The following is a 26,475-nucleotide window of genomic DNA, read 5'->3' on the forward strand; positions in this document are numbered from 1 at the left end:
CTGCAGGACCATGCTCCACGGCAAGCAGGAAAAATTAGGTAAAACCACAGGCAGCAAATCTGAGTTAAAGATCAAACGAGTCTACTCAAAAGAGTTTTACATTTCAGTCCATGTTCTGGAGAAGCAGAGCAGATTTGACTCTTGCGACTTCTTTCTCACCAAACAAGGTGGCCGCAGCCTCTGGGGATGCTTTGGCTCCTCTGGGGCAGGGAATGCACCTGGCAGTGCAGCGACCAACGTGTTAATGTCTCACTACCAAGTTCCCCCGCCCAGTCCCACAAAATGAACTGCAGCTGCGGAGACGGAGCGCTCAGCATCCTTTGCCAGGCTGGCCTTGATGCAGAGAAAGCATCAGGTTATTCCTGCAAGCATGGAAACAAGAAAACCCAGGGAAAACAGGCTTAAAAAGTTGAGTCTCCTCCTCCTCCAAAAAGCTTAGAGAGGGAAGATTTTTAAATGATTCAGGATTAGAGGAAAGCTACTGCCGGCCCATCCAGGACCGCTCCTCCAAAGATGCCTGCTCCACTTATTTTTGCCTCAAAGGATGCATGACTGAGCCTGACTGCTGCTCTTAGCTAAATTTTAATACTTAAATATTTCATGCACTGCTCTTCACAGTAGGTCGCCCTCCCCACTCAATAATAGATAGAGCCACTGGTTAAAAGACGAGGGGGGGGTATATCTGAGGGCCCAGCAGAGATGCTCGGAGCACAGAGCCCATCGGAGCCCACCTCATGGCCACAGGGTTTGAGCCACCATGAAATCTGGGATGCGATGGGGTCTGCAGCCCCAGTCCTGCCCCATGGAGCGGCCCCTCCAGGATGCCGGCTCAGAGTCATAACAAGCACCAGCACAAAGGAGAGAACAGCAGGTCAGAGAGCATCCAGTTCAGCTTTCATTGGCCTTCTTCTAAAGAGAAAGGAAAACCTTGAACTGTTGTTGCGGGTTTTGTTTCCATTTCACAAAAGGCAGCTTTTTGTCTGAATCCAGTTCTTCCCTGCGCTATTTGCAGAAAGCCCTCCAAGATTTCTATAGAGATGCTTCCCCTGCTCATCCACTCTCACAAGAGGCTCTAAAGACCCTCTTCAAAAATACACTTCTTGTATTTCCAGAGAGGGCCATGAGGGAGCTCTGGCGATGCCCACACCCGTGGAAAAGCCAGAGGGGCACCTTCACCCATGGGCTACCAGGAGCCATCCAGGGACGACATGAGACTTGGCCACGTCTGCAACGAGAATAAAACCCCCAAATTCTCCATTCGCAGACTACCACTGTAACCACTAGACGAAATGTGACTACAAAAAATCTCCTTTTGGTAATACAAGAAGAGTGGAAAACCTACACCAGTAAACGGTGAGACTTAATCGCCCAGAAACCATCGAGGTCAAGGATTTCAGACAGGCTGCGAGAGGGACTGGGTATTTGTATGCAGGACCAAGGTATGCAGTTACACTGGTTGACAGTCAATAAAAAAATTGCAGAAAGTATTAGGATTCATGCCTTTGGTCTACAGTCAGCCTTATTAAACAGAATGACAGCTAGTGGTTGTGTGTGGGAAGGGGGAAACTCTGATCCCATCACCTTCCTACTACGGAGCCCTTACACCTTCTCCTGAAGCCACCTGGACAGACCTTGGACCGGACGAGTTCTGGCAGTTTCTACGTTTTGTGTTGAAGTGAATACTTTGAACCTGGTTCTTAAAGCACCTTCTTGCTCAATTTCATGGGCATTTATTTTGGGGTGCACATTTTCAACAGTAAAAAGCCATGAACACTGCCACCAAGGTGGATCAGCAGCGTCTTCTTTACAGGGGCCATTAACTCAAGGCCAGAAGAGGAAGAGAAGCACACACCCTGCAGGGTTTTCCCCTCTAGAATTCCCATAAAAGTGCATTTTGGGGAAACAAGAGGAACTTTAAAAGCCATCAGGGACTTCAGAGTCCTCAGCCTGCTCGGGTTTGGTTGCTCGGCTGGTTCACCATCCTGCCATGCTCTGAGGCTGCACCTCTGCTCCGCACCAGCCTCCTCCATCATTCCCTCTGCAGTTCCCTCGAGCACCTCAAATAGCCGAGGGTGGTTTCTCCCATTGCCGAGGGAGAGCTGGGTGCCACCACCAGCCATCGAGATCTTCTAATTTCCCCTCCCAGCCTCACCCCGGAGTTTGTCACTTGGTGGAAGCCACTTCATCCATCCCACTGACAACTTGCCTTCCTCTTGGTTTAAGGGAGCAAAACTCTCTGCTGCACCAAGCCAAAGTCTTTTTAATCATTTATCTGATGATTGGAGCTATGCAGAGACCTTCATGCCTAAAATGCATCCTCGTGGAGCTCTGCTCTTGATTTCTTGCCCTCCCTGGTCTTTCTGCATAACCTGTCAGCAGCAGGGGCTTGAATTCACTTGATGGGAGAAGACCCTTTTTACAGCTGTTTTTCACCTCCCAAAGCCTCTGTTCCTGCAGACCCCCTGCCACATAAGGAAATTTAAAACAAGCCCAGAGAATTTCATTTTCATCTTGGTGGGTGGGAGAGAAGGCTGATGTATTTTTTCTCCCCTTTCTGTTTTTAATTACGATCAAACATTTTAGTTTGATGAAATTTCATGGAGTCCCAAGCCCACTTGGTCTTTCAAGTCTCAGCCTGCAAGGAAGGCAGCACATAGCTCCCTCGGTTTACACACCCCAGCACACATCTCTGAGCACTTTGCTCATCAGAGATGAAGTCAGGCCATTTTTCAGCTGATTGGCAGCTGGTGCAACATTTGGGATCACATTCAGCAACACGTCCCTTGGGGCTTTTTAAATCCTACGTAGCAATTGAATTATCAGAGGCTACTACTCAGAATCAGTTAATGCCTTTCAAGTTGCCAGGACCTGAATCTAAGTGTAATACAGTCCCACAGCCCCATGGCAGAGCCCACGCAGGGACAGTCCCCACTCACCTGCTCTGAGCAAGATGACCTGGTCGTCCAGGGGCAGCTCGGAGAAGTGGGGGATCCTCTTGGCCCATTCCACCAGGGTGAAGAGCTGCTTGTCTGCTGCCTGGCATATGTTCGTCACCGGGTCATTGGGCTGCCAAGAAAAGGAGATCAAAAGGCTCAGAGAAGGCAGAAGAAGGAGAATAAGGGAGACTGGAGGAGCAGCTGAAGGGATGTGCTGCTCCCTGCTGCAGGGAAGGACCCCGAAGCTGGGAGCACCTCAGAAGCGGCCGTTATCAGTCACGGGGAAAGGTGGTGATTTGGTTTCTGCACCACGGGGTTTGAAATAAGTTTATAGCAAGCTCCACAACAGGAACCAGGAGTGCTGAGCCCCAATATCCATCATGGTGACTGATGGGCCAAAGCAGCTCCAGCCCAGGGAAGGGCAGGCTCCCACGCCCGTGCGGTACGGTCCCCGTGCCAGCATTCTCCAGCTCGATAAACCAGCACCAGAGGGGGCATGACAGAAAAAAAGAGAAAAACCCTTTCCTTTGAAATACTATCCAGTAACAAAAACCATCTGCTCTCAAGGAGAACAGTCAGTCTAAACACACCAAATCCCTGTTTAAAGGAACTGCTAACAGCTCAAGTGGGCTTGTGATTAGGAACTGGAAGAGCCTGTCTAACCCTGGAGAAGACAAACCTCGCTAGCACAAGTGTGTATATAGGGTTTAGTTCTCTGGACAGCGATGTATGAGCCCCTCCACATATCCCACTGTAATCCCTGCTGATATCTCACAGCTTTGATTGTACAATTATTTTTTCTTCCATGTCCTTAAAAGAGCAGTTTCCAAATCAGAGGAGGAGTGTTTACTTCACCCCTGGACTGCTGGGGGAAGGGGTGTGAATTCAGAGGCAGAGCAGACGCAAACACCAGCACAACCTCTCCCTCCTGCAACCTCCATTTGCTCAGGATGAGGCCATTCCACATCACAAGCTGGCAAACCCCTCTCCCAGGCTGGGCAGACAAAGACCACGCTGCTGAGTGTCACTCTTGTCCCCCGGGTCCCTGCCCAGTCCCCTCTGCCGTCCCTTGGCAGCAAACACAAACTCTGTGCCTCGGTGGCCAATATCTCCCATTCTCCAGGCTTAAAATAACCAGCATCTGGCAAGCTCAGGGGCACCCGCCTTCGAAGTATTTTCACCTGTTGCGTGCAGAGATGGATGGGAATGGGCTCGCGTTCAGCATCGCAGCAGTTACAGGGTTTTCCCTCCTTGCTCTGCCTGACTCCAGCAGCTCCCCAAGGAGTGCAAGGTCAGAGAAATCTCACTCCGAGGGGTCTTCCCTGGGAAAGGAGATGTGACCAGGGACTGGATTTTCCCCAGGAGAGGGAGATAAGATGGGATTTCCTCTGGACAACAGGAAAACCTGAACTGGGTGTGAGGAGCAGCCCGATGGAGAACTGAGACATCCTGGTTCCGCAGGGTGGGCACAACTTATGGGAGACCCCATGCTCCAGCAGAACCTGACCCACAAAGCAAGAAGTGCCTGCACAGCCCCATGAAAGGGATATTTTAGGAAAATTAGGTGTTTTTTCTAAAGCTTTTATCAGGGGTTGCTTGTGGGCAGGTCGTCACCATCTCTAGGACTTGCCATGATGCAGAAAGCCAGTCTCTGGGTCTATCAGCCCAGGCTGTGTCCCCATTGCTCTGCAGGCAGCACAGGCTTTACCCAGCTTTCTGTGCTTCCTACAAAGCCTCATCAAGGGGCCCAGCCTTTAATTACACCTCAGACGGCAGTTCCTGGAACCACCACCGTGCTTCCTGGCAGAACTTAATCACCGGAGCTCGAGAGGCAGCTGAAAGTATGGTCCCTGCGGGCTGAAAGAGCCTCGTCTGTCTCCAGGAGGGGATCTGCAAAGCGGTGCTAGAAACCCTCCCCATCCACAGTCAGCAAATCCCCTCCTGCAGTAAATAGCAGGGGCACGATGCTGGAGTGTGACAGAACGAAAGGACACACAGGCACCTGATCCTTCTGGAAAACTGGAGCTTGGAGGCATCTTCCAGAAAATGGTGACTTGAAACCAGCCACTCGAAGGCCAATTAAGAGCTAATGGAGATAACACCTCTCAGTTACAGGCTTTGCCTTTCAGTGACCAGGAGCCCATCGGAGGTGGTGCTTACGCTGCAGGAGCCCGGCTCCGGTGGGAGGTCCCTCTGCTTTGCCAGCCTGGCACTGGCACTGATTTCTTCCACCAAGGACAGTGTGGGACCCACGCTCTGTCCTGACACCTTGATCGACACCAGAGAGGATGGAGTGCGTTGATGGTTTGAAGCTCATGATGGGGAAAGGGGAGCACAGAGGAGCGTGATCCCTGTGGGTGGCACAGACAGGATGGGAAAGGATGCTGAGCCAGGCAGAATGAAGCTAAGAGAGAGATGTGCCCCTGCAAATCTGCTCTCCTGCCTTGGATGGCAGGAGAGTGCCAAGACGAGTGTTTTGGTGACCATCAACCACTAAAACACTCACTTGAAGCAACTGCACCAGGAGCCCCTGATAACAACTCTTTCAGCCACTGCAAATAGCTGCTAATCACGATGTTTTCCTGGCTTCTAACCATGGCAAAGGGGATAAACCCTTCGGGAGGTCCCCACAAGGCTGCAGGATTCCTCTATGCTGTGTGTCCCAGGAAGCCCCAGATCCCGTGTGATCCCGGTTCCTCAGGAGGACTGGCCATACACCCTCGGCAGGTACCTGTCCCTGGGTGTGAGGATGGGTTTGCTTCTGCCCTGTGTCCCCAGCAGCCATGAAATGGGGCTGGGCTCCTGCAGCGTAAGCACCACCTCCGATGGGCTCCTGGCCACTGAAAGGCAAAGCCTGTAACTGAGAGGTGTTATCTCCATTAGCCCTTAATTGGCCTTTGAGTGGCTGGTTTCAAGTCACCATTTTCTGGAAGATGCCTCCAAGCTCCAGTTTTCCAGAAGGATCAGGTGCCTGCGTGTCCTTTCGTTCTGTCACACTCCCCAGTCACGTACTCAGAGCAGCACACTTCACCAGCAACGACGTGTTTCGATACCAGGGCTCCTGGAACAGGCTGCAGACCCCTGCCCTCCACTTTTATCAGCTCTGAGGACTGTGCTGAAGTCCCACAACTGTACCACAAACTGTCCTTGGTGTCCCACACCAGTGCCAGCCTGGCCAAGCAGAGGGACCTCCCTAAACCAGAGCTGGAATCTCTGCTCTCAGAGCAGCCAAGGGCACTGTGGCACAAGGTGACAGCCACAGATGCGACAGCATCTGGGCGAGGACGGTGCTAACTCCTCCAGCACCCTGCCACCTCCATCCAGACTGGCTGAGCCTGCTGGAAATGTCCTCGTAAGCGCTGGAAGCTCTCCAGCTCACCGCAGTATTCAGTGTAGAGGGACCAAGGTGCAGGGCGCAAATAGAAGGACCCAACATACCAGGCTAATAGGAAACAGCTTGTGCTTTACCCCGTCTCTGCCCTTCCATCACACAGGCTCTCCGGGGAGGGCTGGGAGGAAGGCAACTCCTCCTCCGTCTTCCCTGGCCTCATCCAGTGGCCTCGTCACTGCGAGCTGCTGATCTCATACATCTGCTAAACCTGCTACAAATGTCACCTCATCGACAGAAGCCGCTTGGCAATAATAGGGCATTTCAACAAGCCTCCTGCTTCTATTTAGATGCACCACGCAGCCTTGTTCACAGTAATGCGTGTTGAATTATGCAGGAACCAGCTTTCAATTTGCTACAGGAGGCTGAAGAGACGCAGTGCCAGACGAAGCCATTTATTTCAGCTCGCTCTCTAGGGTTTGTTTTCGAGTCAGCACAACGCCGGCTACAACTCCCCTGAAGTGTTTTTAATCCTGATAGCCGTCAGAGCCCCTCGCTAACCACGGCTGAGCCGCCTCCTCCAAAACAAAGCCCCTTGCAGCTTCACAACGATGGGACCCTCTGGCTGGAGGGTATGGGTGTAACCCCAAACGCAGGGGAGCACCGTGGCCCTGTATGTGCTTCTGGAGAGCTTCACTGAGGAATTGGCTCTGTCCATAGCGTGACACTTTATGAACCGAAAAGCCTCACTTAGCAAGCCAGCCATAAAGTGTCCTCATAGGTCAAGGCCAAAAAGAGCATCCTGCAGAGGCACTCAAAACTTAAGACTCCTACAAGAAGCGACTTGACTCTGAGATCTCCTGTCAAGCCCTGCTAGATAAGGTATTCCCAGCTCAATCCTCCAGCCTCATATGAAGAAAGAGATAAAGTATTACTGTAGCAGAAAATAAATGCTGCAGAGTCCTTCTACTTCCCCCAAAATAGCTGCCTTTCATCATCTCAGCCTCAGAGACACCTCACAGTGAGAAATGCAGAGGGATATTTCAGCATACGATCCTGCTCTCCCAGGTCAGTCTGGCAATAACTACAGGGTATTGGGGTAACTTCTACCCTCTGCAGCCCTGATGACACCTTGCAGCGGTGGTGTCCCCTCCTGCTAACAGACCATGCCTGCCAGAGGCATCGCCATAAGGCAAATGGGAAATTAAACATGTAGAGCTGACCCTGACCCCAAAAGCACCCGCACAATGGCATACAGCGATTTAGTTTTTTCCTCTCCCTCTCCATCTCTTTGTTTTGAGACTTCGCAGTCCCTCGGTATCCCAGGGCTCTCCCAGTGCACAGGGGTAATTAACTGCTGCATTAGTTGCCTCAGTTGCAGTCCTGCCTGTTACAGGCATTCCCTATTCCCATGACTTTCACGGGAACAGGAGCTATTGGGGAATGGGGATTGCATCCTAAATGTTGCCTAGACTGGGCAGCAAGTACTTTCCCTGCTCTTTGTGAGGGCTTTGCACAGGGTCTGCCCTAGAAACACAATTTCAGAGGGTAGGTTGGAGGCAGCTGCTCTGCAGGGAGTTTTTCTCTAAGCAAGGCTTTAACCTGCTGATAAGGGAATCCCTTAGGAAAAGGACCAAGCCATTTTCCCTCCTCACAGCTTCTCACTCTTTTCCTATTTCCCTGTCAGCTATCTCTTGTTTACACAAGATCCTGTTAGAGCTTCAAGCAGGCCCAGTTATAATGCAAGCTTCTCAATGGGAAAGGAACTTGAAAGCAAACTTCTCCAGGTTTTCTCTTCTTAGAGACAAGCAGCTGTAGAATTCTGCATCTGAAAACTCACACCCCAATTTTACAGCTCTTATCTCTCCACACTTCAGCCACACAGGTCTGTTTATTGGCTTGATTGGACTCTGAGCTCTTCAGAGCCTGGAGTCTCTTCCTGCCTTTTAGCACTAAGGGCTGTTAACTAAAAATCACCTCTGCAAGCCCTTCTAATTATGCCTTACAGTATCTGTTCCTTCGTTATGGCTGTGACACAGACAAGTACCAGTGCTGCACAGGGGCAGAGGGGTTTGCTTGTCTCTTGTTTTCATCTAAGCTCACACACGGCATCTAAACAGAGCTCAGAAGTTGCATTTCTCAGCCCTACTTATTCCTGTAAGATAACTACTCTGAGCTGGGCTCACTGCTGTAGTTCTGCTAAGTCAGTCCTGAGACCCCATAAACCATCCCTGCTGCCCTGTGTGCCTGGGACGGGGACAAGGACAGAGCTGCCTTACCGAGCTCGGCGTCAAGCCCATATTTGCTTCAATGTACGTCTCTGTCTTTGGCTCCACGGCGAGTTCAGCTTCCAAGATCTTTTCCACGGGCATGTCCTCGTTAGCGCTACTTGTTGACTCCACCTCATTCTCGTTGCGGTCCTTCCCCCGCTGCCTCTCCTCCTGGACGGCTAAGGGGACAGAGAGGGGACAGTGTCAGCCTCGGGCTCCCGGCCATGGTGTCACCCCAAAGCTCCACAGAGCTACAGGCGTTACTTGGCCACGAAAACATCCTCAGTCCTTGTGACCTGGAGGAGCACACACACATCTGACGCCTTGTTCTCGCACCCGATCTGTGCACCACTGTGGTCAGAGGGTCTCAGGCTTGGACAGTCCAAGGGGGTGTGAGGTTTGGGGAAGGCACCACCAGGCAGCCCTGGCCTGGGAGAGCTGCTCTGTGTGCCCTCCCCTGGGAGCACGGTGAGCAAGGTTCCTGTCACACATGACTTCTGTGGGGAAACTGCCCTTTCTGCAGAGGGAGAAGTCCTGGAAGCAAAAAGCTTAGAGATACATGATGAAAAGCAAAGGATGCTACACGGCGAGCCACCATGGGAGAGGGAAATGGATGCGTACTGCTGCAGGGGAGGAAAATGAGGTGAAGTGACAGCATTAGGGAATCCTAAATAAAAGACAAATTGGTCAGTTTAAAGGAAAAATCCAGGGCTCAACCACCTTCTGAGCCTGTTAGTGCTGAATTTCCAAGGAGTTCATGTCATGGGTCCAGTTCCCCGGTCCCGCAGTGATGCTAACGGCTGCCATGAGGCTCCGCAAAGGACAGTGTGACCGTGGGACAGGAGCAGGGACCTGCCGGCAGGAGCTCTATGCAAAGCACCGCTCTGTCTACGGGCAATTTCTAAACAGACAGGAGAGACCTGTCCCAAATCCTGTGTGGTAGGAATAATCTAGCCAGAGGCACGTCACACGCTGACAAGCTAATGTCTGAACAGTACGTAGATGAAAAACGCTTATGAGATGCTAATAACATCATTATTATTAACGATCTCCCTTTGAAACCAGCACACACGCTTTCCCTAAATCTGGGAAGCAGCTTTATGCAGACAGTTACACGGGTAACTATCTCCTCAGTCATCACCTTACATATCCTAAATCACATACTTTTCCACACACCGTTGTTTCCCACAGGACGTTTGAGCCCAGCCTAGCTGAGAACAGCCCAAGCAACCGCAGTTTCCATCACTACTCAGGAGAGGCAACTCCCTGGACTTATCCAGCTCTTTGTTGGGGACTGAATGAGGCATTCAGTGACGTAAAAGGCGTGCTATTTATTGACAATTATCCTAACACTTTACCTCTCTGTTGAATTTGAAGCTGTTTCTGTGGTGTTAAGAGAAAGCAGCAGGGGCACAGGCACAGTTCTAGGGAAAGCCTGTAACACAGTCAGGCTTTTTAGGCGATCACTGGGACCAGCTCTCCGTCAAGTGCAAAAATAAAACCTAGAATATAAAACTCATTTCTTAAAAACCAGGAAATTAAAACACATGCCAAAAGAGCCCTATAAGGACACCGATCGCATCAACCCAGCTCCATCCCAGCACGCGAGGGCCCGGGGCTGATTTCCACCGCTCCCCTCACGCAGCCGCTGCGGTGTTGCCCTTTGCTGCACATCAACAGTGTTCAGCCTCCTGCCATGTGAAAGCTGTTATGCAAAAAGCACGAGGTTGTTTTTCCTCTTCGCAAACTGCTCTTAAGTTTACGGGCTGCAGAGGCTCCCGAGCCCCACGCAGCGTCTTCCGCTTGGTCTGCCAGAGTCAGGTAAGCTGCTGCTGTCGGAGCTCAGGTTTGTGTTGCGGCTTTTGTCCATCTGGCTCTTGTCTGGCACGGATTCTCCACTTTTCAAGCCAACATAAAATCCTGCTTAAATTTCTCCCCCCACCCCTACTCCAGCTTCCTCAGTCATCAAAAGGCTAGAAATTTTTGCTTAATGCCAACGTTTCTTCAACAGCACAGATGTACCAAAACTCCTTGGGGCACATTAGAAGAGATAAAACACCTACTAAATAACAGAAAAGCCTAAGAGAAAGGCAAACCCTCAACAAATGGGATTTTACAAAATGACTTAAATGCCAAAGACCCGATGCACAGTTGCAGCGGGTCTCAAGGATAAAGGTACAAAGCTTGGTGCCTTGCTCCGAGATCAACCACCTGCACCACTGGAAGGGGCGTTAGTCCAAAAAACACATCCCAGTCTGGGACGGATGCGGGGAAGCCGAGAGGAGCCCATGTCCTTGTCGATCCACCTCACTGCTCGGGCTGCAGGTGAGAGATGAGATGAGATCCCCTCTTAGAGCTGTGCTGTTCCAAATTATGCCAATTTTTCTCATCGTGAGGGTGGCACAGCACTAGTTGCTCTATTTACCTTAAATGCAGGAGGTGAGGCAGGCATATTGCTTGCTGCAGCCCAGACAAGCCTCTCTGGCCAGGCAGAGCAGCCCCAAGCTGTGGTTACACCAGCCCCATCTGTCGCGCCGTGTTCTCAGAGAAGATGCTCTCCTCCGGGCTGATGGCTCTGACAATGCTTTTCTTTTTCTCAGAGGAAGCTCGTATGGTTGAGATGTTTTCCAGTCCGATTTTCTTAACGTAAGGGAAGCATTTAAACCTTGCAAGCCACTTGAGGAGAAAGAAAAGAAGTTGCAGTCAGAGGTCTGAGCGGCAGCCCGACCTCCTCCAGCTATGGCTCAGCTGAGTCAAGGACCGTGTTTTCCACGGCACCTGATGAAGAGGCTCTCGTGCCATTCTGCTTCGTTTGGCCTGTACTCGCCTAAAGCCGGCTGTTATAATTTTTCATCTCAAGCTTCTTCAGCCCATCTGCACATCCTCAGGCCATGGTACAGCAAGATACGGAGTCCCATGTGTCAAGACCAATTCTCGGTGACTTCTCTGTGTAAGAACCAAAATGTCTCATCCTGTGGATGCAGATGAGCCTCTGCTGCCCGAGTCTGAGGGCTGATGTGCAAAAATGCCAGAACCATCTGTGTGCACATCATCACCGGACACCTTGCCTCTGCTCATGGTGCGGCATCTGACAGCTCCATGGATGGGTTTGAGTCCAAGTGAGCACCCGCGTGTCCAAACCAACCAGAGTGGTGGCTGTGGTTGAGTAATGAACCTTCCAGCAGCCGGAGAAGAACAAGCTGCTCACTGAGGCTCTGGGGAGGACTTGGAGGACACTGCTGAGCAACCATGGCAGCATCCCCAACTCCTGCCATCTCATCACAAGCCTTGTGATGAACGTCACGACGTCCTGGCTCTCTGAGCCATGTGAACATCCCTGCATCCCAAACCTCTGGCTAAACTTTTATTTCCTTTTTAAACCTTGGAAACATCAGAAACCTGATGTTGTGACCTGTAGACTAATTAGATTTTAAAAAAAAAAGTCAAGCGCACACTTTGCACACTCCATTTTTAAAGCCTGGTCAAAGATGCAACATGGGTCCCCAAGCTGTGGCACTGCCACCCTCGGCAGGCACCGAGCTTTGTGCCAGAGGAATGTTAACGAGGGGAGGAAGAGGCACAAAGGGGACAGGATTTTGAAGACAGAGGCTTTTCTGAGACTCTCATGGGTTGCAGCATCATTTGTTTGCTGGCAGCGCGAGCTGGATGCTACGGCAGCTCCTAATTACCACGTACCTTTCATTAATACAGATGAGCGCTTGTTTCTGGGAGGAAAATCCATCCTTCCAGGAACAATGGCGTGGATGCCTGCCTGGGGTTTGTTTCTTTTCATGGGGGAGGAGGGGGAAGGATAATTCACTCCCACCAGAAACGGAGTTTTTTCTGGGGGACAAATCCACCGATGCTCAGTATGGAACCCGTGGGCAAAGAGAAAACGCACTTTGTAGCCCCTGTTCTCCCATTCTTCTTAGGATGCTCTGATCCTCTCCTGCCTTCGTCTCTCTTCCTCCTTGCCATTCCCCAGCAAATGCAGGGATCCATAGGACAAATAAGGATGATGACACTTCCCAGAGTGCTCCAACATGGATGAATTTCGAGGAAGTGCCCCCACATCGCCAGGACACACCACCCTCCTCCTGGAGAGCCCAGGGGCTCTGGTGGCCTCCAAGACCCAAACCTGCCCAGTCTTCCCAAGCCTGCAAGTGGGTGGCTGTTTTATTTATGAAGTGTTGGGTGGAAAGTTATTGGGGATTTCTATTTCACCAGCGGTGGAATTTATTGGGCTCCACTGCCTTTTTATGAAGCTACGTCTTAGCTGTGTATCATCAGCATCTTGAAGAGCTTATGCCTGAAGTACCTGTTTATATCAAAAATGGCATGATATCTGAGGAAACTAATTCAGACAGTGTTTCTCCTGCTCTGCTTTCATATGTCTCCCTTTTTTTCAAAGATGCGGCTTCCTACTACTGTAAGAAACCTCAAAAGCTGAGATATAAGAAATAAGTGGTGGCATTTTCTCCAACATTTTCAACTGAATCCTGCATTTTTTAAACACAGGCAAAATACTGCCGTGATGATAAAAAAGAAAGGTAACTTCAGTGAAATGGAGTGTTAAAAACTGAAGTGAAACCTTTGCACACAGTCGGTCCACATGGGGAACGGCTCTGGAAAACAACAGCAAAAAATCACAAGCTCACTTCGCTTTCAAAAGCCGGACACGGCAAAGTAAACAGCAACATCGCTAAAGCAATGAGAGAAAAATCACAAACCAAGCTCTTTTTCTCAACCTAAGAGTATCTTTAAAAACAAAAAACAAACCCAGCATCATTTAACCAGCTGGTTTAAAGAGCAGCACTTTAAAAGGATATAAGAAACAAGCTCATTAAGCTGAAAGACATTTTCCGTTCCAAAATTACTACTAAAAATAGCTGTGCTCTTGAACTCTGCCCCTTCACTGGGGTACGGCCACTTGCCTGTTTTCACGTTCACTTGGACAGTGGGTTAGAGACCTGAATTCCTGGTTTTTCTCCCCAGACTCCTCTTGCTCCTGTTGTGTTAGTGCAGGAGCTCAGCTCCAAGTCTGGGTTAAAACACAGGGAAACTTCGGTCCCTCTGCATGAAGTGATTTATCTGAGCAGCTCCCTGGAGACGTGTGGATGTCTCCGAGCTGCAGACCAGAGCTGCTCCCAGCAGCGCTGCACGACAAACCCCTCCTAAGTTAAATCCCCCAGCTCAGCGGCAGCGCAAGTGAGAAAGGGAAAACCGACTCACAAACACAGGGCGAGAGGAAGAATTCTCTCAGGCTGGGAAGTTTAACGAAGTCTTAGAGTCAGAGATCAGATGTGCAACCGGACAGATGTCCCGGATCCTCCAAGCATGACTGTGGATCGTAGACTCATAGAATCATTTCAGTTGCAAGAGACCCTCAGGATCACTGAGTCCAACCATAACCTAACTTAACTCTAGCACTAAACCAGGTCCCTAAGAACCTTGTCTAAACGCCTTTTAAACCCCTCCAGGGATGGTGACTCCATCACTGCCCTATTCCAATGCCCAACAACCCTTTCTATGAAGACTTTTTTCCTAGTATCCATAGCAGCTGCAGCCATACCCAGGCCACTGCCGTTACAGTATCTATGCTCTGATTTAGGAACAATCTTGGGGTTCAGGTACGCAGCCCCTGCCAGGAAGGACAGTGTTCTGGTCTCCAGGTGGGCTACGAGCTTCCCAGCAAATGCAGCAACATCCATTTCACCTCATCAGCACCAAACACCAGTTAGTGCTGCAGGCTGCAGCTCAGCAAGGGGTAGCTCCCAGTTACTCCGTTTCCCCCAAAATAAGACAGGGTCTTACATTAATTTTTGCTCCAAAAGATGCTTACTTTTTTACATGCTGCCTGGACACTATTTAAATTGACTTTTTTAATGAACTGTAACTAGGGCTTATTTTTGGAGCAGGGCTTATCTTCTGAGCATCCTCAAAAATCCTGAAAAATCACGCTAGGGCTTATTTTTTGGGGAAACAGGGTAACGAAGCAGGCAGGCCAGCAGATGCGATGGAGACGGGCTGGCTCCCGCGGGTGTCCGGAGGCAGCAGACGGAGCGGGGCCGGGCTGTGCCGGTTCCCAGCGCTGCTCCCTGCGCGCCGGCCAAGGGCGGCCGGCGGGAGCATGAGAAAGGGCTCCGCGCTGGTATTTCCTGCTCGCTCTGCGATCCGGCGCCGTTGCCAGCGATGGCGGGGCCGGGACCTCCTCACACGAGATAGCGCCTCAAGGCGAGGCCGTGGAGCTTGTGGTCTCTCCGATGGGCCCCTTCACCTCTGGAGTTAACCCCGGCTAACGGCATTACATGCAAGACACCTTTAGCCCGAGACCCTCAGTGTTTCCTCTCAGCTCTGCTTAACTCAAACGCTGTTTCCACTTTTTCCCTTTAAAAACCTAAGGCTATTGATACACAGACACCTGAGACCCTAATGAATAACAGATTGAGCAGAGAGAGTTACACTTCTGGATGCAAACAGCCTTCCCCACAATAATAATCCCTGCTCTCATCAAGATCCCTGATGGTAATCTTAATTTTGTTGACTATCCGGTATTTAGTGGGAGACAGAGTACAAAAACCAAAGCCTCACACAGCTGGCAGTAATTCATAGGGGAAAAATGTTCCTAGTTGCTTATTTACGATAGCTGCAATACCTCAGAGTCCATGAGGCTCATTCAACATGAATGCAGCATCAGGATCTATCTTAAACGTTTTTAACAGGGAGCAGCAAGCAGAGATACACGCACCAGAATCTTCTGCTTCCATGGGCTTTCCCCTCTTTAAGCCAAGACTGTTGGGACCAAACCCTTCCAGAGCTCCATCAGCTGCCCAAGAGGTCCTATTGATTTTACTCCTTTAAGCCAAGCTCTTAGCTATGTAAGAGACGTTTCCTTCTACCCTTCAGGCATGGGTTTTTGGGGATGAAAGTGGCTCCGGCCCCTAATCTTCCCAGCATCACTCTGCAGATGGCAGCTCTGCTCACCACCACACATGACACCTTTAACACTTATTCTCTCACCAGAGCTATAGCACTTAGTTTAGAGGGTTTTACTGTAATTCCATCACAAACAAAAACCTTTGGGCTACAGGAGAGATACTTTCCCAGCAGGAATCTGCTATGCCTTTGTGTAGCTACAAATCACATCTCCAGAGCAAGATATTTATGAGGGAAATGAGGCCCATTACCCTGGCTCTGTTACTTAAAAGATGCAACAGTTCACACTAGAAAATAAAAAGCCAGCTATGTTGTAAGGGAGTATTTAGGCAAAAGGAATTAGAAATGCAAGATTTAGCACAAAACTGTTCCCCAAAACAGAGATGATGGGGAGGTGTCAGGACTGGTGTAAGGACAAGGACAAGGCTCCTTGTGGATGTGGATGTGCAGCAGCAGTGAGCTGGGATGGGCGCAGTGGGAAAGACACCTTTTTATTGACAGATCAGGTGGATATCACACATGAAACTCAAGAGCTGCTTAAAATCAAAGCTCAGCAAGACCCAGCTTCTCACTCTGAGGTCTGGGATAACACTGGGATAACTCCACACCTGCCAGGAGACGCTGTGAAGTTTCAGGTTTATTTGGGGACAAGAGTTTACCTACATGGGGATTATATCCCAAACATCTACTGACTGCCAAGGGCTTTCTGCCCTTCTCTGAAGCTGAATCAGAAGATCAGCCAGCGCTGCCTGAGTGCACTTGTAGAGTTATGAAGATCCCATCTGTCACATTTTTAAATAATTGGCCGATCGTTATGAATTCATTTGGTATTCATTGTGATAATGTTAATCAAGATGAATTAATAGAGTCCTCATACTGTACGCGCCCCCTGGGGAATTCCACCACCATTTAGAAATTAATTAATGGACCCATAATTTTAGTGGTGCTGCCCATGCAATCACCGTTAATGGTAGGCACGGAGCAGGTACCTGATCACAGGGTGTCAGTGCAGGCTATGGAGTTTTAACATTACTGCTGGTGTTGCCTTCCCTACAGACCTTGGCTGAGATGCTTCAGGGGTCTGACAGGACAGTGGGTCTCCAGCTGCTGGTACAAGGCTCCCGAGGCCATGCCAAGGGTAACGGGATGCTCCACGGGCATCTACACCTGCATTGCTCCCCTGAGAAGCAAGTGCTGCTGCTCAACACACAGGAGACTTCTTGGCTTCTCTTTAGTCTCCCAGGGCTGGAGATTTGACTTTCCTGTCACATATAGTCTGTTTTTTCCAGCACACTCCACAGCTCTGCCCATCTGCAAAGCAGCCAGGGCAATGCCTGCACTGTACCACTCACCTTTAGAGGCATTTTCTGACTGTCCTCACCTCTGCGTGTAAGACTCAAGGTTCTCTCTTTCCTATCAAGCTGGAAATGATGCAAATTGGACACGAAAGGAGGCGAGGAAAGGATAGAGGATGTGGAGCTGGGAGACACTGCAACTGCTCCATGGTGATGGCTCCAAGGAGCAGCTTTTAGAAGCCTTCTGTCAAACATGAATTGCTTTGGGTGAGCATGGAGAGGGGGCCTTGGGTAACCCCGTTGATGGAGCGTGGCAGGGTCTGCTCAGCGCTCGGCACAGCTCCAGCACTGCCCTGTTTAATCAAAGCTTCAGACAGGACTAAGTGCTCTTCAAAGAGACCCGTGGGCTGGGATGTTGCTCGCCATACCAAGCGACTCGGCGAGAGATGGGTTTGGATGGGTTTATCGGCCGGTCAGGGAGGCGAGTGTGGCTGCGGAGATGTAAGGGGAGAAGGCAGCAGGGAGCTGAGCAGCACCACGGGGTCATTTTCACATCGCGTCTGGTAAAAGCCTGTTCTACCAGCAGTTTAAAACAGATAGAGTCAGCATTTAAAAAGAGCATTTACAAGAGGCACTGCCAGGGAGCTTTAGATCCTAAATTTAAATTCCAGTAAGAGGAGGGATATCTTTTTACGAGACTGAATTTCTTCTTTCCTTCCAATGAGAAAAAAACAATCTGGTGTTGCTACTGCTAGGGAACGTTACTGAGTTAGAGCAGCTGGTGCTCAGGGCCAATGCCTGAGCTCCGGACTCTGATAAGAAGGACGATAGTTCCCCGAGTTTCCCTGCCTGTCCCGAGCGAGGTGTGCACCACAAACAACTCACAGCTGGGACATGCACAGGGGCCTCTCACCTCCCCATCATTTGGGTACCACTGTGGGACTTATTGCTTTTTTGGAGGCCATGGCTGTGGCGCTAAAGCAAGACATAAATGAGAGCTGTGCATTGTTGGTGCCCCAGCGCAGGCCGTTTCACGCTGCTTTTGGTGCACGTGGTGCTGCCACATTGCCAACAGAAGCAGGAGCTGCTGGAGCCTCCTAGCGAAGGAAAGGTCCCTGCAGCACCCATGGGTGCTCTCTCCGTCTTACCTTCTCGCTTCATCCCCATCGCCAAACACTTCTGATAGCGGCAGTACTGGCAGCGGTTGCGCTGGCGCTTGTCGATCAAGCAGTCCTTGTTGTCGCGGCAGGTGTAGGTGAGGTCTTTCCGCACCGTGCGCTTGAAGAAGCCTTTGCAGCCCTCGCAGCTGTAAACCCCGTAATGTTTACCTGCAGGGGGAAGCGACTTGAGTTAAAAGGACCCACAAGGACAGGCGACCCAGCCTGCTCAGCACCATGCACCTTCTCTTCCACCCCGCAGCCCGACCAGCACAGGAGGTGTCCCTAAGGACCTCAGCAACTGGCAATGAGAGCACTTACAGAAAGCTTTTAAAACGGCATGAGAATAAAGGGAATTAGCACATCTTTATCTCCCACGAGTGGAGAGACTCTGTTGAAGCACATCTCTTTATCTGGTGCTGTGTGACAAGACCAGTGAAGATCAAAGGATGGGTAGAGAGTGGGACGCTCACTAATGCCTTGTCTTCAAACTGCGCAGGACTTGACGATGTAACACCAGCCTTAAGCTGAGACCTGGGGTCTCTTGGCTTGGGTCAGAATCTGCTCCAGACCAGATGGGCTGGGGAAGGCTGGTCAATAAGGGACTTTTCACACCCTCCTCTGAGGGCACAGGCTGCTCCTCTCCCAATGGAGAGTCCTCGCTGTGCTGCAGGGACCCCAGGAGCCACAACCCCCTCGCCACGCTCTCCCAGGGCACCCATATGTGAGCGCAGCCCCAGCACGACACTGCAAACCCCTCCTGGGACAGGCACCAGCCTCACCTGAAGATCTGTCCCCGCAGATGGCACATATGTGCTTGGTGAAGGAGGCCATCGTTCCTGAGGGATGTGCTGGCACTTTGAGGACTCCATTGAGCCCCAGGGGTGGCTTAATGTCTTCTGAGCTGCTGACGGGGTTCATGGGTGAGTTGAGCTGTCGAGAGAGAAGCACAGCGCTCAGTGAGGAGCCAGACACGGGACAGGAGGGACAGGCAGGGCACAAGCTTCCAACGGGGACATGCACCGCTTAAAAAACCCACCCACAAAGCTGAATCAAGAGGAAGATTTGGGCACATGTGTCCAGAGACCAAAGGCACAAGTACTCAGCTGTTGCCCTGGCATAAAAGCCGGGGTGACTCTGAGCTGGTAGCGGGATGGCACTGGGTCTTGCTGCTGGCACCAGGGTGGAAGGAGCAGGGACACAGCGTGTCCCCCCATGCAGGGCTGACACCACCACCCCATGAAGGATGCTCCTGCATGATTTAAGGGGACAACCCGTTCCTCCTGCATCACCAGACCCTCACCCTGGTGCTTTAGCTCTGCAATTTACAGATATCCTTTTAGCATTATCTCACCAAAGGAAAGCTTCACAGCAAATAAATAGATCCTGGATGCAACGGGGCCTGGCTTTCCAGAGCTGGTTGGGGTGGGACACTTCTCTGGGTGGACAGGGGACTGAAAATGGGTCACCCTGGGATGCAGCACCAGACAGGAGCACTGCGGCTGTCCTAGGGACCAGCCTGCCAGGGACTGTCACAGAGCCTCATCCCTGCCAACTTCTAAATCCAGGATGGATACGCAGGATTTGTGCTGCGGTTTGTTGTGTTTCTCTTCCCTAGTCGAGATACTCAGCAATTGCACTTGTCACAAATTAATTCGGGGAAGTCCCAGGGCTTGTGATCTGTCAATTAGAGGAGCGCAGCCGTTCCTCTGGCTTTAAAGTCTCCGGGCTGGTGGGGAATATTTGGCAGGCAGATGACTAATAACAGCAGAACAGAGCAAGGTAAACCCACCCTGGAGAAATGTGATGGATTTGCCTCCCTCTCCCGCCCTGCCTGTGCCAGATGATGAATCAAAGGCAGCTGGGACCTGGTGCCACCGAGGGACACGCTGTAGCTGCTGCTCAGTTACGCTGTGATAGGGCAGAGAAGGGAGGGAGGAGTGGGTCACCAGACAAGAGCATCTCTTTGGGATGTGTGGGTCCCCAGGCACAGCGCTTCTCTCTGCGCTACCCTGCGAGCAGGGGCTGCCGGCACTGCGGCTGTGGGGACAGTGGCTCCAGCCATTCCTCCCAGCGTGCTTTTTGGGAAAGGGATCCATTTCCCACATGCAGCTGGTGGCTCTGGCTCCTGTCGTGTTGTGTCACCGGCCGCTGCCACATGGGAGCAAGGACAGAGGCCATCGGCTGCTTGCTGAATGCAAGCCTTTCGCCACCGCTTCCCCCAGTCCCAGGAGCCCAGAGTCTGCAGCCCCCCAAGAGCATCTAGCAGGGAAGATGAGCAGAGAAAGATGGGGCGAGCCCTGAGCCTTGCACCCAGGAGGGTGGGGGGTCCCACCACCACCCCGTGCATCAGCAGGACATCCTGGAGGGAGCTGAGTCAGCCACGGGCTGGGCTGGGGGAAGTCATCAGTTCCTCTCGCAGCGACAGCCCGAAACTTCAGCGGAGGCACCACGTGCACCCCGTGGTTCCCACACCCCCCCGGCGCCTGCCCTGCGCCTTCCCCTCCGTGCTGGCGGCCGCCGAGCGAAACTGGCAGCACGTGCAGGCAGGGAGGAGGCAGCGGCCCCCGCCTTGGCACAGAACTTCTGCTCCAGGGCTGGACAACTCAGCAAGAGAAGCGGGGACACGGGAGGAACCAGCGCTCTGCTTCCCCAGTGATGCTGGGACTCCTCGGCTCCTCTCCCTTCCCTGTTCAGTTCATTGCACCGGGGATCAAATCCTGTCCCTTCTGGCAAGCAGAGATTTATTCCTCCCCCCATCCAAAAAAAACCCACAAACAACCCATCTCCGGTCCCCCAGGCACCCTTACAAAGAACATTGTGCAAAGGCAGAGAGCGGCTCTGGAAAAGCCTAATCCCGCGTCTGATCTCTCCCCGCTCGCCGCAGGCACCCCAAGCTGCTGCCAGCAATGCCGGAGGCGGCTGCGCCAGCACAGCCCCGCGAACCATGTGGAAAGTCCCTCCCTTTCAGCTCTTACTGAAAATCCTGCCTTTTTTTTCCTGTTTTTCCAGAGTTTTTAGTAGGAGGGTTTAAATATGTGTTAAAGCCCAGTAAACAGCAGAGTTGCTCTGTCCAGCCTCGCAGTTCAGCTGGGACTGTGCTCAACACCACAAATCAGCCCTGCTTTCAGCCATTCCTGCCCCGCACCCCTCACCCCTTGGCACCAGCACCCCATCCCCGAGGGGGCCTGGGGACTCCCTGGATGCTGGGGTGCCATGGCAGGACACCCTGATTTTGGGGCTGCATTTGGAAGCTGTGTGATGTCCTGGAAAGTGCATGGTGCTGGAGGAAGGGTGCTGGGTGTGCTCTGAGCATCCTCCGGAGCTGGCATCAAGTGCTACTGGCTCCTCACCTCCCCCGGACCAAACGGGAGAGGGAAAGCGACCCAGCTTTCGGGAGCCTGATGGCTCCTTCACACCCCAGCACCGGCAGGAGCTGGGGAGGATGGGACCCACCCCATGGAACCCACGGCATCTCGTGCGCCCCGTGCCCTTCTGCTCTGCTGGCTTTCCAGAGGCAACAAGGCGTGAGCTGATGGCAAGTGGCATCTGCCATCTGATTCAAACCACCTTCCATCAGTGCCATCCCCGCCTGGCGACGGGGGCCGCATGCCTCATTACCCCCAGCGCTTTGCCGACCGGTACAGCGGTGCAGGGGTCTGTGCTCCCCTCCGAGCATCGGCCCCACCGCCTGCACCCTCCTCCTGCACTCCTCCGTGGGCCCAGGTAGGCGCCTCTGCCCACTGCAGGGACAGGGACGGGGACCTAATGGGCCCAGACAGGGACCAGATGGCAGGAGCCATTAGGCTGACGACCTCCTCGCTGTCACCTCTAGGAAAACCACTTACGACAATTCCCTGAGCAAGGGACGGGTGCTCGCACCGCGCCGAGAGGGCTGGAGCCGCCGCGCTCCCCAGCACCGTCTGACCACGCTCTCAATTCCCCTTTCTGCCCTGTGGCTGCATTTTATTTCAGTTCCCCTGGCTTGCCGGTCCCTAAAGCAAACGGTGCCTTAGAACTGATGCTGGGGGTGCATCACCCCTTCCCGATTTCCTCCCAGGCTCGTGGCTCACGCCTGTGTTGCTTCACATCCCCGCTCCCACTCCTTCCCCACCATTTCTGCACTCTCGCTGCTAATTTTGCTCTGGCTGCTCGTTCCCAGGCACCGTTTCAGTTCCCCTTCTTGGCCACGGGATGGGAGGTGGCATTTCTACCCTGCTCCTCTCCCATGCTGGGGAGCAGGACCCAGCTGCACCAGCTGTCCCCACACATCTATGGGGCATCATGGGCTGGATCCTGCAGGGGAAAAGCCCATCAAAAAGCAAATAAAGCTGCCACCTCTCCATCCGGCACAGGGTCCTGGGGGAGCTGCCTGGGTGTGCCCAGGACAGGACTCAGCACAGCCCTTCCCAGCCCCAGGGTAGGAAGACCTGTTATCTCTGGAAATAAATCAGGCCAATATTTAAAAATAAAGGTGCTGGCAGGTGCTCGACTCTGAGAGAGGGCCTGGAATAAATAAACCCGCAGTGAGTGGCAGGTGGTGGCCAATTCCTTAATCTGCCCTTTTACTAAACATATACCGTGCGAGCAGCCAGCAACAGGTGGCAGGGGCTGGCCAGCGCACCCCGATCTTGCTATTTTTAAAAAGAGCTTATCTCTCCCTACTTGGAGGTTTTTTTACATAATCTTCAGCCAGCGAATGCCAGTCCTTCCCTTGCGAGGAGCAGGCAGCCCTGCCGGAGAGGGGCAACGGGCAGGGGACCCCTTGGCACATGTTAGGGGGGCACTGGTCCCCTCTCACCCCCAGCCTGGGGATGGACATGGCATGATCAGAGGGGACAAGCGATGGGAGATAATGGACGGCCATGTTCAGGAGGTGCTGGTCCCCCACAGCCCACCCAGCCCCTGGCCAGAGGAGTAGGATGCCTCTGACTTCATTTCCCCCTTGGGCTTCTGCTTTTTGCCTCCCTTCACTGCCTGCGATGTGGTTTATCTCCCTGGTCTGCAGCAGGGAGACCAGAGCCGATTTTGGACTGGGAAACACCCAGAGGGGGCTGATCCTCAGCTAAACAAGCAGCAGCAACATCGCCACCAGCTTCACCTTACCTGTGGGCTGCTGGTGCCAAATCCCAGGCTGGGGGTGGAGGGGACGGACATCGAGTGCGGTCCCATGGGCGAGCTGATGACGGAGAACGGAGGTCCCATGCCATTGATGGGCGAGCTCAGGGTGCTGATGGGCGAGTGGAGCTGGCCCGGGGAGCCCAGCGAGGAGCCGATGCCCGGCCCAATGGACGGGTGGAGGGATGGGGTGGCCATGGGTCCCCGGCTCGTGGGAGAGTTCAGGGACGTGGAATTCACTTGGTTGGAGAAATCTGTAAGAGAGGAAAGAGAGAAGTGGGGTTGAGTCTCCCATCTCAGACAGGCTCTGGCAAATCACCGCAGCAAGCCTGGAGCAGCAGCCCCCCGAAATTCCCAATGCATCCTCCATCTTTCAAAACCACCTTCTGCTAGAGTACCCACGCAGGCGTTAAGACAAGTTCTGAGGGCATTTCCACCTCAAGAGCCACTTGTCATTGCTCTCCTCCATCTCACCCGCTGTACTCTGGCTCTAAACTCCGCCATGGATGCAGCATCACTGCTCGGGTTGATGCACAGATCAGAATTCCACTTTGGGAGCAGACAGATGCCCTCCGTGCTCCAGGATAACACGGATTTATTTCAGGGCCAGGCCATGCGTGGGGAGCGTGGAAATGCTGCGTGCTGTGGGAGAGCGGTTTGATGGCGAGGGCGTTTGCGCATCGCACGTGTGGTTTGTGTGTCCATCCAGGGTACGAGCACGCAATGGGAAGGCAAGGAGGAGCACGCCTGCCTGCTGCACGGGCAGCAGGGGGGCAGATTTCTGCAGAGGGGACAGATTTCTGCATGGGGGACAGATTTCTGCAGGCGGGACAGATTTCTGCAGGCAGCCGTGGTCATGCTGCCTCTGCCTGCGCCCCAGCAGCTCTGCTGTCCCAGGGGAGCGGGAGGAGGGGGGCGGGAAGGGGGGTTTTAAAAATAGACTCTGATTCTCCCGAGAGGAGACATGGAGCCATTCCTGGCACATTTCCTCCTCATCCTGTCACGCTGCTTGCAAAACAATCCCGAGCAAGGAAGGGGCTGGCTCGTGGCCCCTGGGCGAGCTGCGAGCGGGAGCTGCCGGAAGGCGGCGGGGCGGACGGGCAGGGGCCCCGCAGCATCGCCACTGCTCTCCCCAGCACCCGCTGGGACCCCCTAGTTCACATCAGCAAACATTGGTCCAGAGAGGGGCAGCCACTGACTTCGCCATCTGGCCAGGGGCTGTTCACTGTGGGGTGTGGGAGCCACCGCTTTTGGCTACAGTTAACTAAATTCTGGGCAATATTGTCACCTGCATGGCGTTGGCTGTCTCCCCAGGATTTTGGAGCAATTAGCACGTGAATGTTACAAAGTGGGAAACATGCTTGCTGAACTCACAGCAAGCCCAATCCCAGCAGTCTTCCCCAGACATCACCCATATCAGTGGGGAAAGCCCAGAACAAGGCAGCAAAGGCCCAGCAAGGTAGCAATGCTCCTCTCACAAAGCTGTGCAGCCAACATCCCATCACTGCACCCAGCATCCCATGCACCCAGCATCCCATCGCTGCATCGTTGCATGGATGCAAAAATGGGCATTAGGCTCCAAAGCTGGGACGTGTCCAGCTCCCTCTGCGCGAGTGTGCTGTCCCATCTGGGACAGGCAGAGGGGACACGTGCCCAGACCCTGTGCTCCAGCCAGGTGCCACTGTCAATACCAAAACTGGCACCGCCAGCCCTAGCAGGTGTCTCTGTGGCCGTGGCGGAGGATGAGCATCCCTGTCCCTGGGGGACCGGCCTCGCATCATCTCTCGCTGGATGTTGATATAAAATAACCATCGGCCACCACGTCATCCGCAGCTGAGTGACGTGCGGGCAGCACAACAGGAACCCCGGGAAATTCCTCGAGGCTTCGGGGTCTGCTCCTCGGGTTCGGCACAGCGGTATCATGCTTCCCGGCTCTCTGCTTTTTGGTGTCTTTACAGGGCTGGGAGGAGAAGTGGGGCTGGGTGCTGTCATGTGCTCTGGGGATGTGGGATGTGCTCGTCACCACCCCAGGTCCAGGGGGAAAGGCAGAAGCTCATTCTGCAGCACCCATGTGTCTGGGTATGGGGTCCCAGCCAGCCTTTCTCTGAGGGACCTCCAGAAACACCCGCCAGCCACGGTGACAGATGGACACCATCCAAGGATGCGCTGGATCCCTGGCCAGGGGAAACAGGCACTTGACCTGCCGGCGAAGGGAAGGCAGCGAAGCACAGTCCTTCCTTTTAAAAGATGCTGAATATCGAAGGCAGGAGAGGTCACAGGCAGGTTATTGGCGACCGGCCCTTGTCTACTCAAGCACATCAGAAAGCAAAGCACAGCAGAGCTGGCACCTCTCCCAAAACACCCATCCCCGTGTACCACGGGAGCCCCCCAGCCCCAGACACCCCGCGCCAGCTCCCGTCACCCATCCTGTTTACAGTTTTGCCTTCCCAGCAGACACATTCCGCAGCACCCAGAGAGGAACTGGGTGTGTGTGGTCGGGCTGGTCTGGGGAAAATAATTCAGACAACAAGAAAAAAGAAAGGAGGCAAGAGGAGGAGTAACCTTGCACTGAACAGGCTGTTTGGGGAGAAGTGTGTGTAGGCACGGACACACATTTGGGTGTGTTTTCACCCAAAACCCTTGGCCAAACGCTCTGAAATCTGAACCAGACCTGAACTCCTTCAGAGCATCATGTCTCGCCTATTCAAAACAACTCCTTGGACACCGGGAAGTTTCCACTCCTCATCTGAACGCGGCAGCAATGGGAAATATTTACCTCCAACCAACTGGCAAATATGGAAAAGGTTTTGATTTTTGTTTGTTCTCCCTTAGAAAAATCCAGAGTCCACCTTTGGCACCTCAGACAGATGTTGCCGGTGCTCAGGGGACTTGGGGGAAATACTGACTCAAGGTGGAGAGACAGGGATGTGGAGCTGGACATGAGAAGTTCGCCCTCCTCACTCATCACAAGCATCCTATAGGGCTTTATATGCTAAAGAAGTGCCATAAAAATAAATCTAAAAAGGAAAAAAAGCCTAGATTGAGGAAATACCCTTAATAGAAACAAATAAACACCTAAACTGATGAATACCACTTGGACTGCAGTGAACAGAGGAGGTATTTTCCCAAATGCATTTTGAGTTCAAGCTGTGTGAGACTTCATTTTTCCTGTGCAGTTTTGCCATTTAAAGCCGTTGTGTGTGACTATCTCTTGACCGAAATAAACTCTGCCTGTTTCTAGATTGAAAAAAAAAGTTCTCAAAGCATTTCCCCTCTCGCCGCACCCATAAATTGCAGCTATTTTCTCAGTGCGTCCTTTGTTTAAACACAACGACCTCTATATATCTTATAAGATGCCCCATGGCAGTTGGGAGATGGGAAACGAGAGCTCTTCAGCAGCTAAGGAATTTGCAATGAAGCGCTTTTTCTTCCTCT

General features: G+C 52.6%; 1 protein-coding gene across 3 annotated transcripts in view; it reads right to left on the reverse strand.

The window, feature by feature from the left end:
• RXRA (retinoid X receptor alpha) overlaps positions 1 to 26,475 on the reverse strand; it is a 103,804-nt gene that overhangs the window by 12,270 nt on the left and 65,059 nt on the right. For all 3 annotated transcript variants that reach the window (XM_065035650.1, XM_065035652.1, XM_065035651.1), the window contains exons 2-6: positions 23,029 to 23,294; positions 18,705 to 18,855; positions 17,914 to 18,093; positions 8,544 to 8,713; positions 2,937 to 3,066 (exon numbers count right to left, since the gene is read on the reverse strand). In XM_065035650.1, the coding sequence (XP_064891722.1) occupies positions 2,937 to 3,066; positions 8,544 to 8,713; positions 17,914 to 18,093; positions 18,705 to 18,855; positions 23,029 to 23,294 (897 nt within the window). The remainder of the gene's footprint in view (positions 1 to 2,936; positions 3,067 to 8,543; positions 8,714 to 17,913; positions 18,094 to 18,704; positions 18,856 to 23,028; positions 23,295 to 26,475) is intronic.

Source organism: Columba livia, chromosome 19 (assembly GCF_036013475.1).
Source record: "Columba livia isolate bColLiv1 breed racing homer chromosome 19, bColLiv1.pat.W.v2, whole genome shotgun sequence".
Classification (NCBI taxonomy): domain Eukaryota; kingdom Metazoa; phylum Chordata; class Aves; order Columbiformes; family Columbidae; genus Columba; species Columba livia.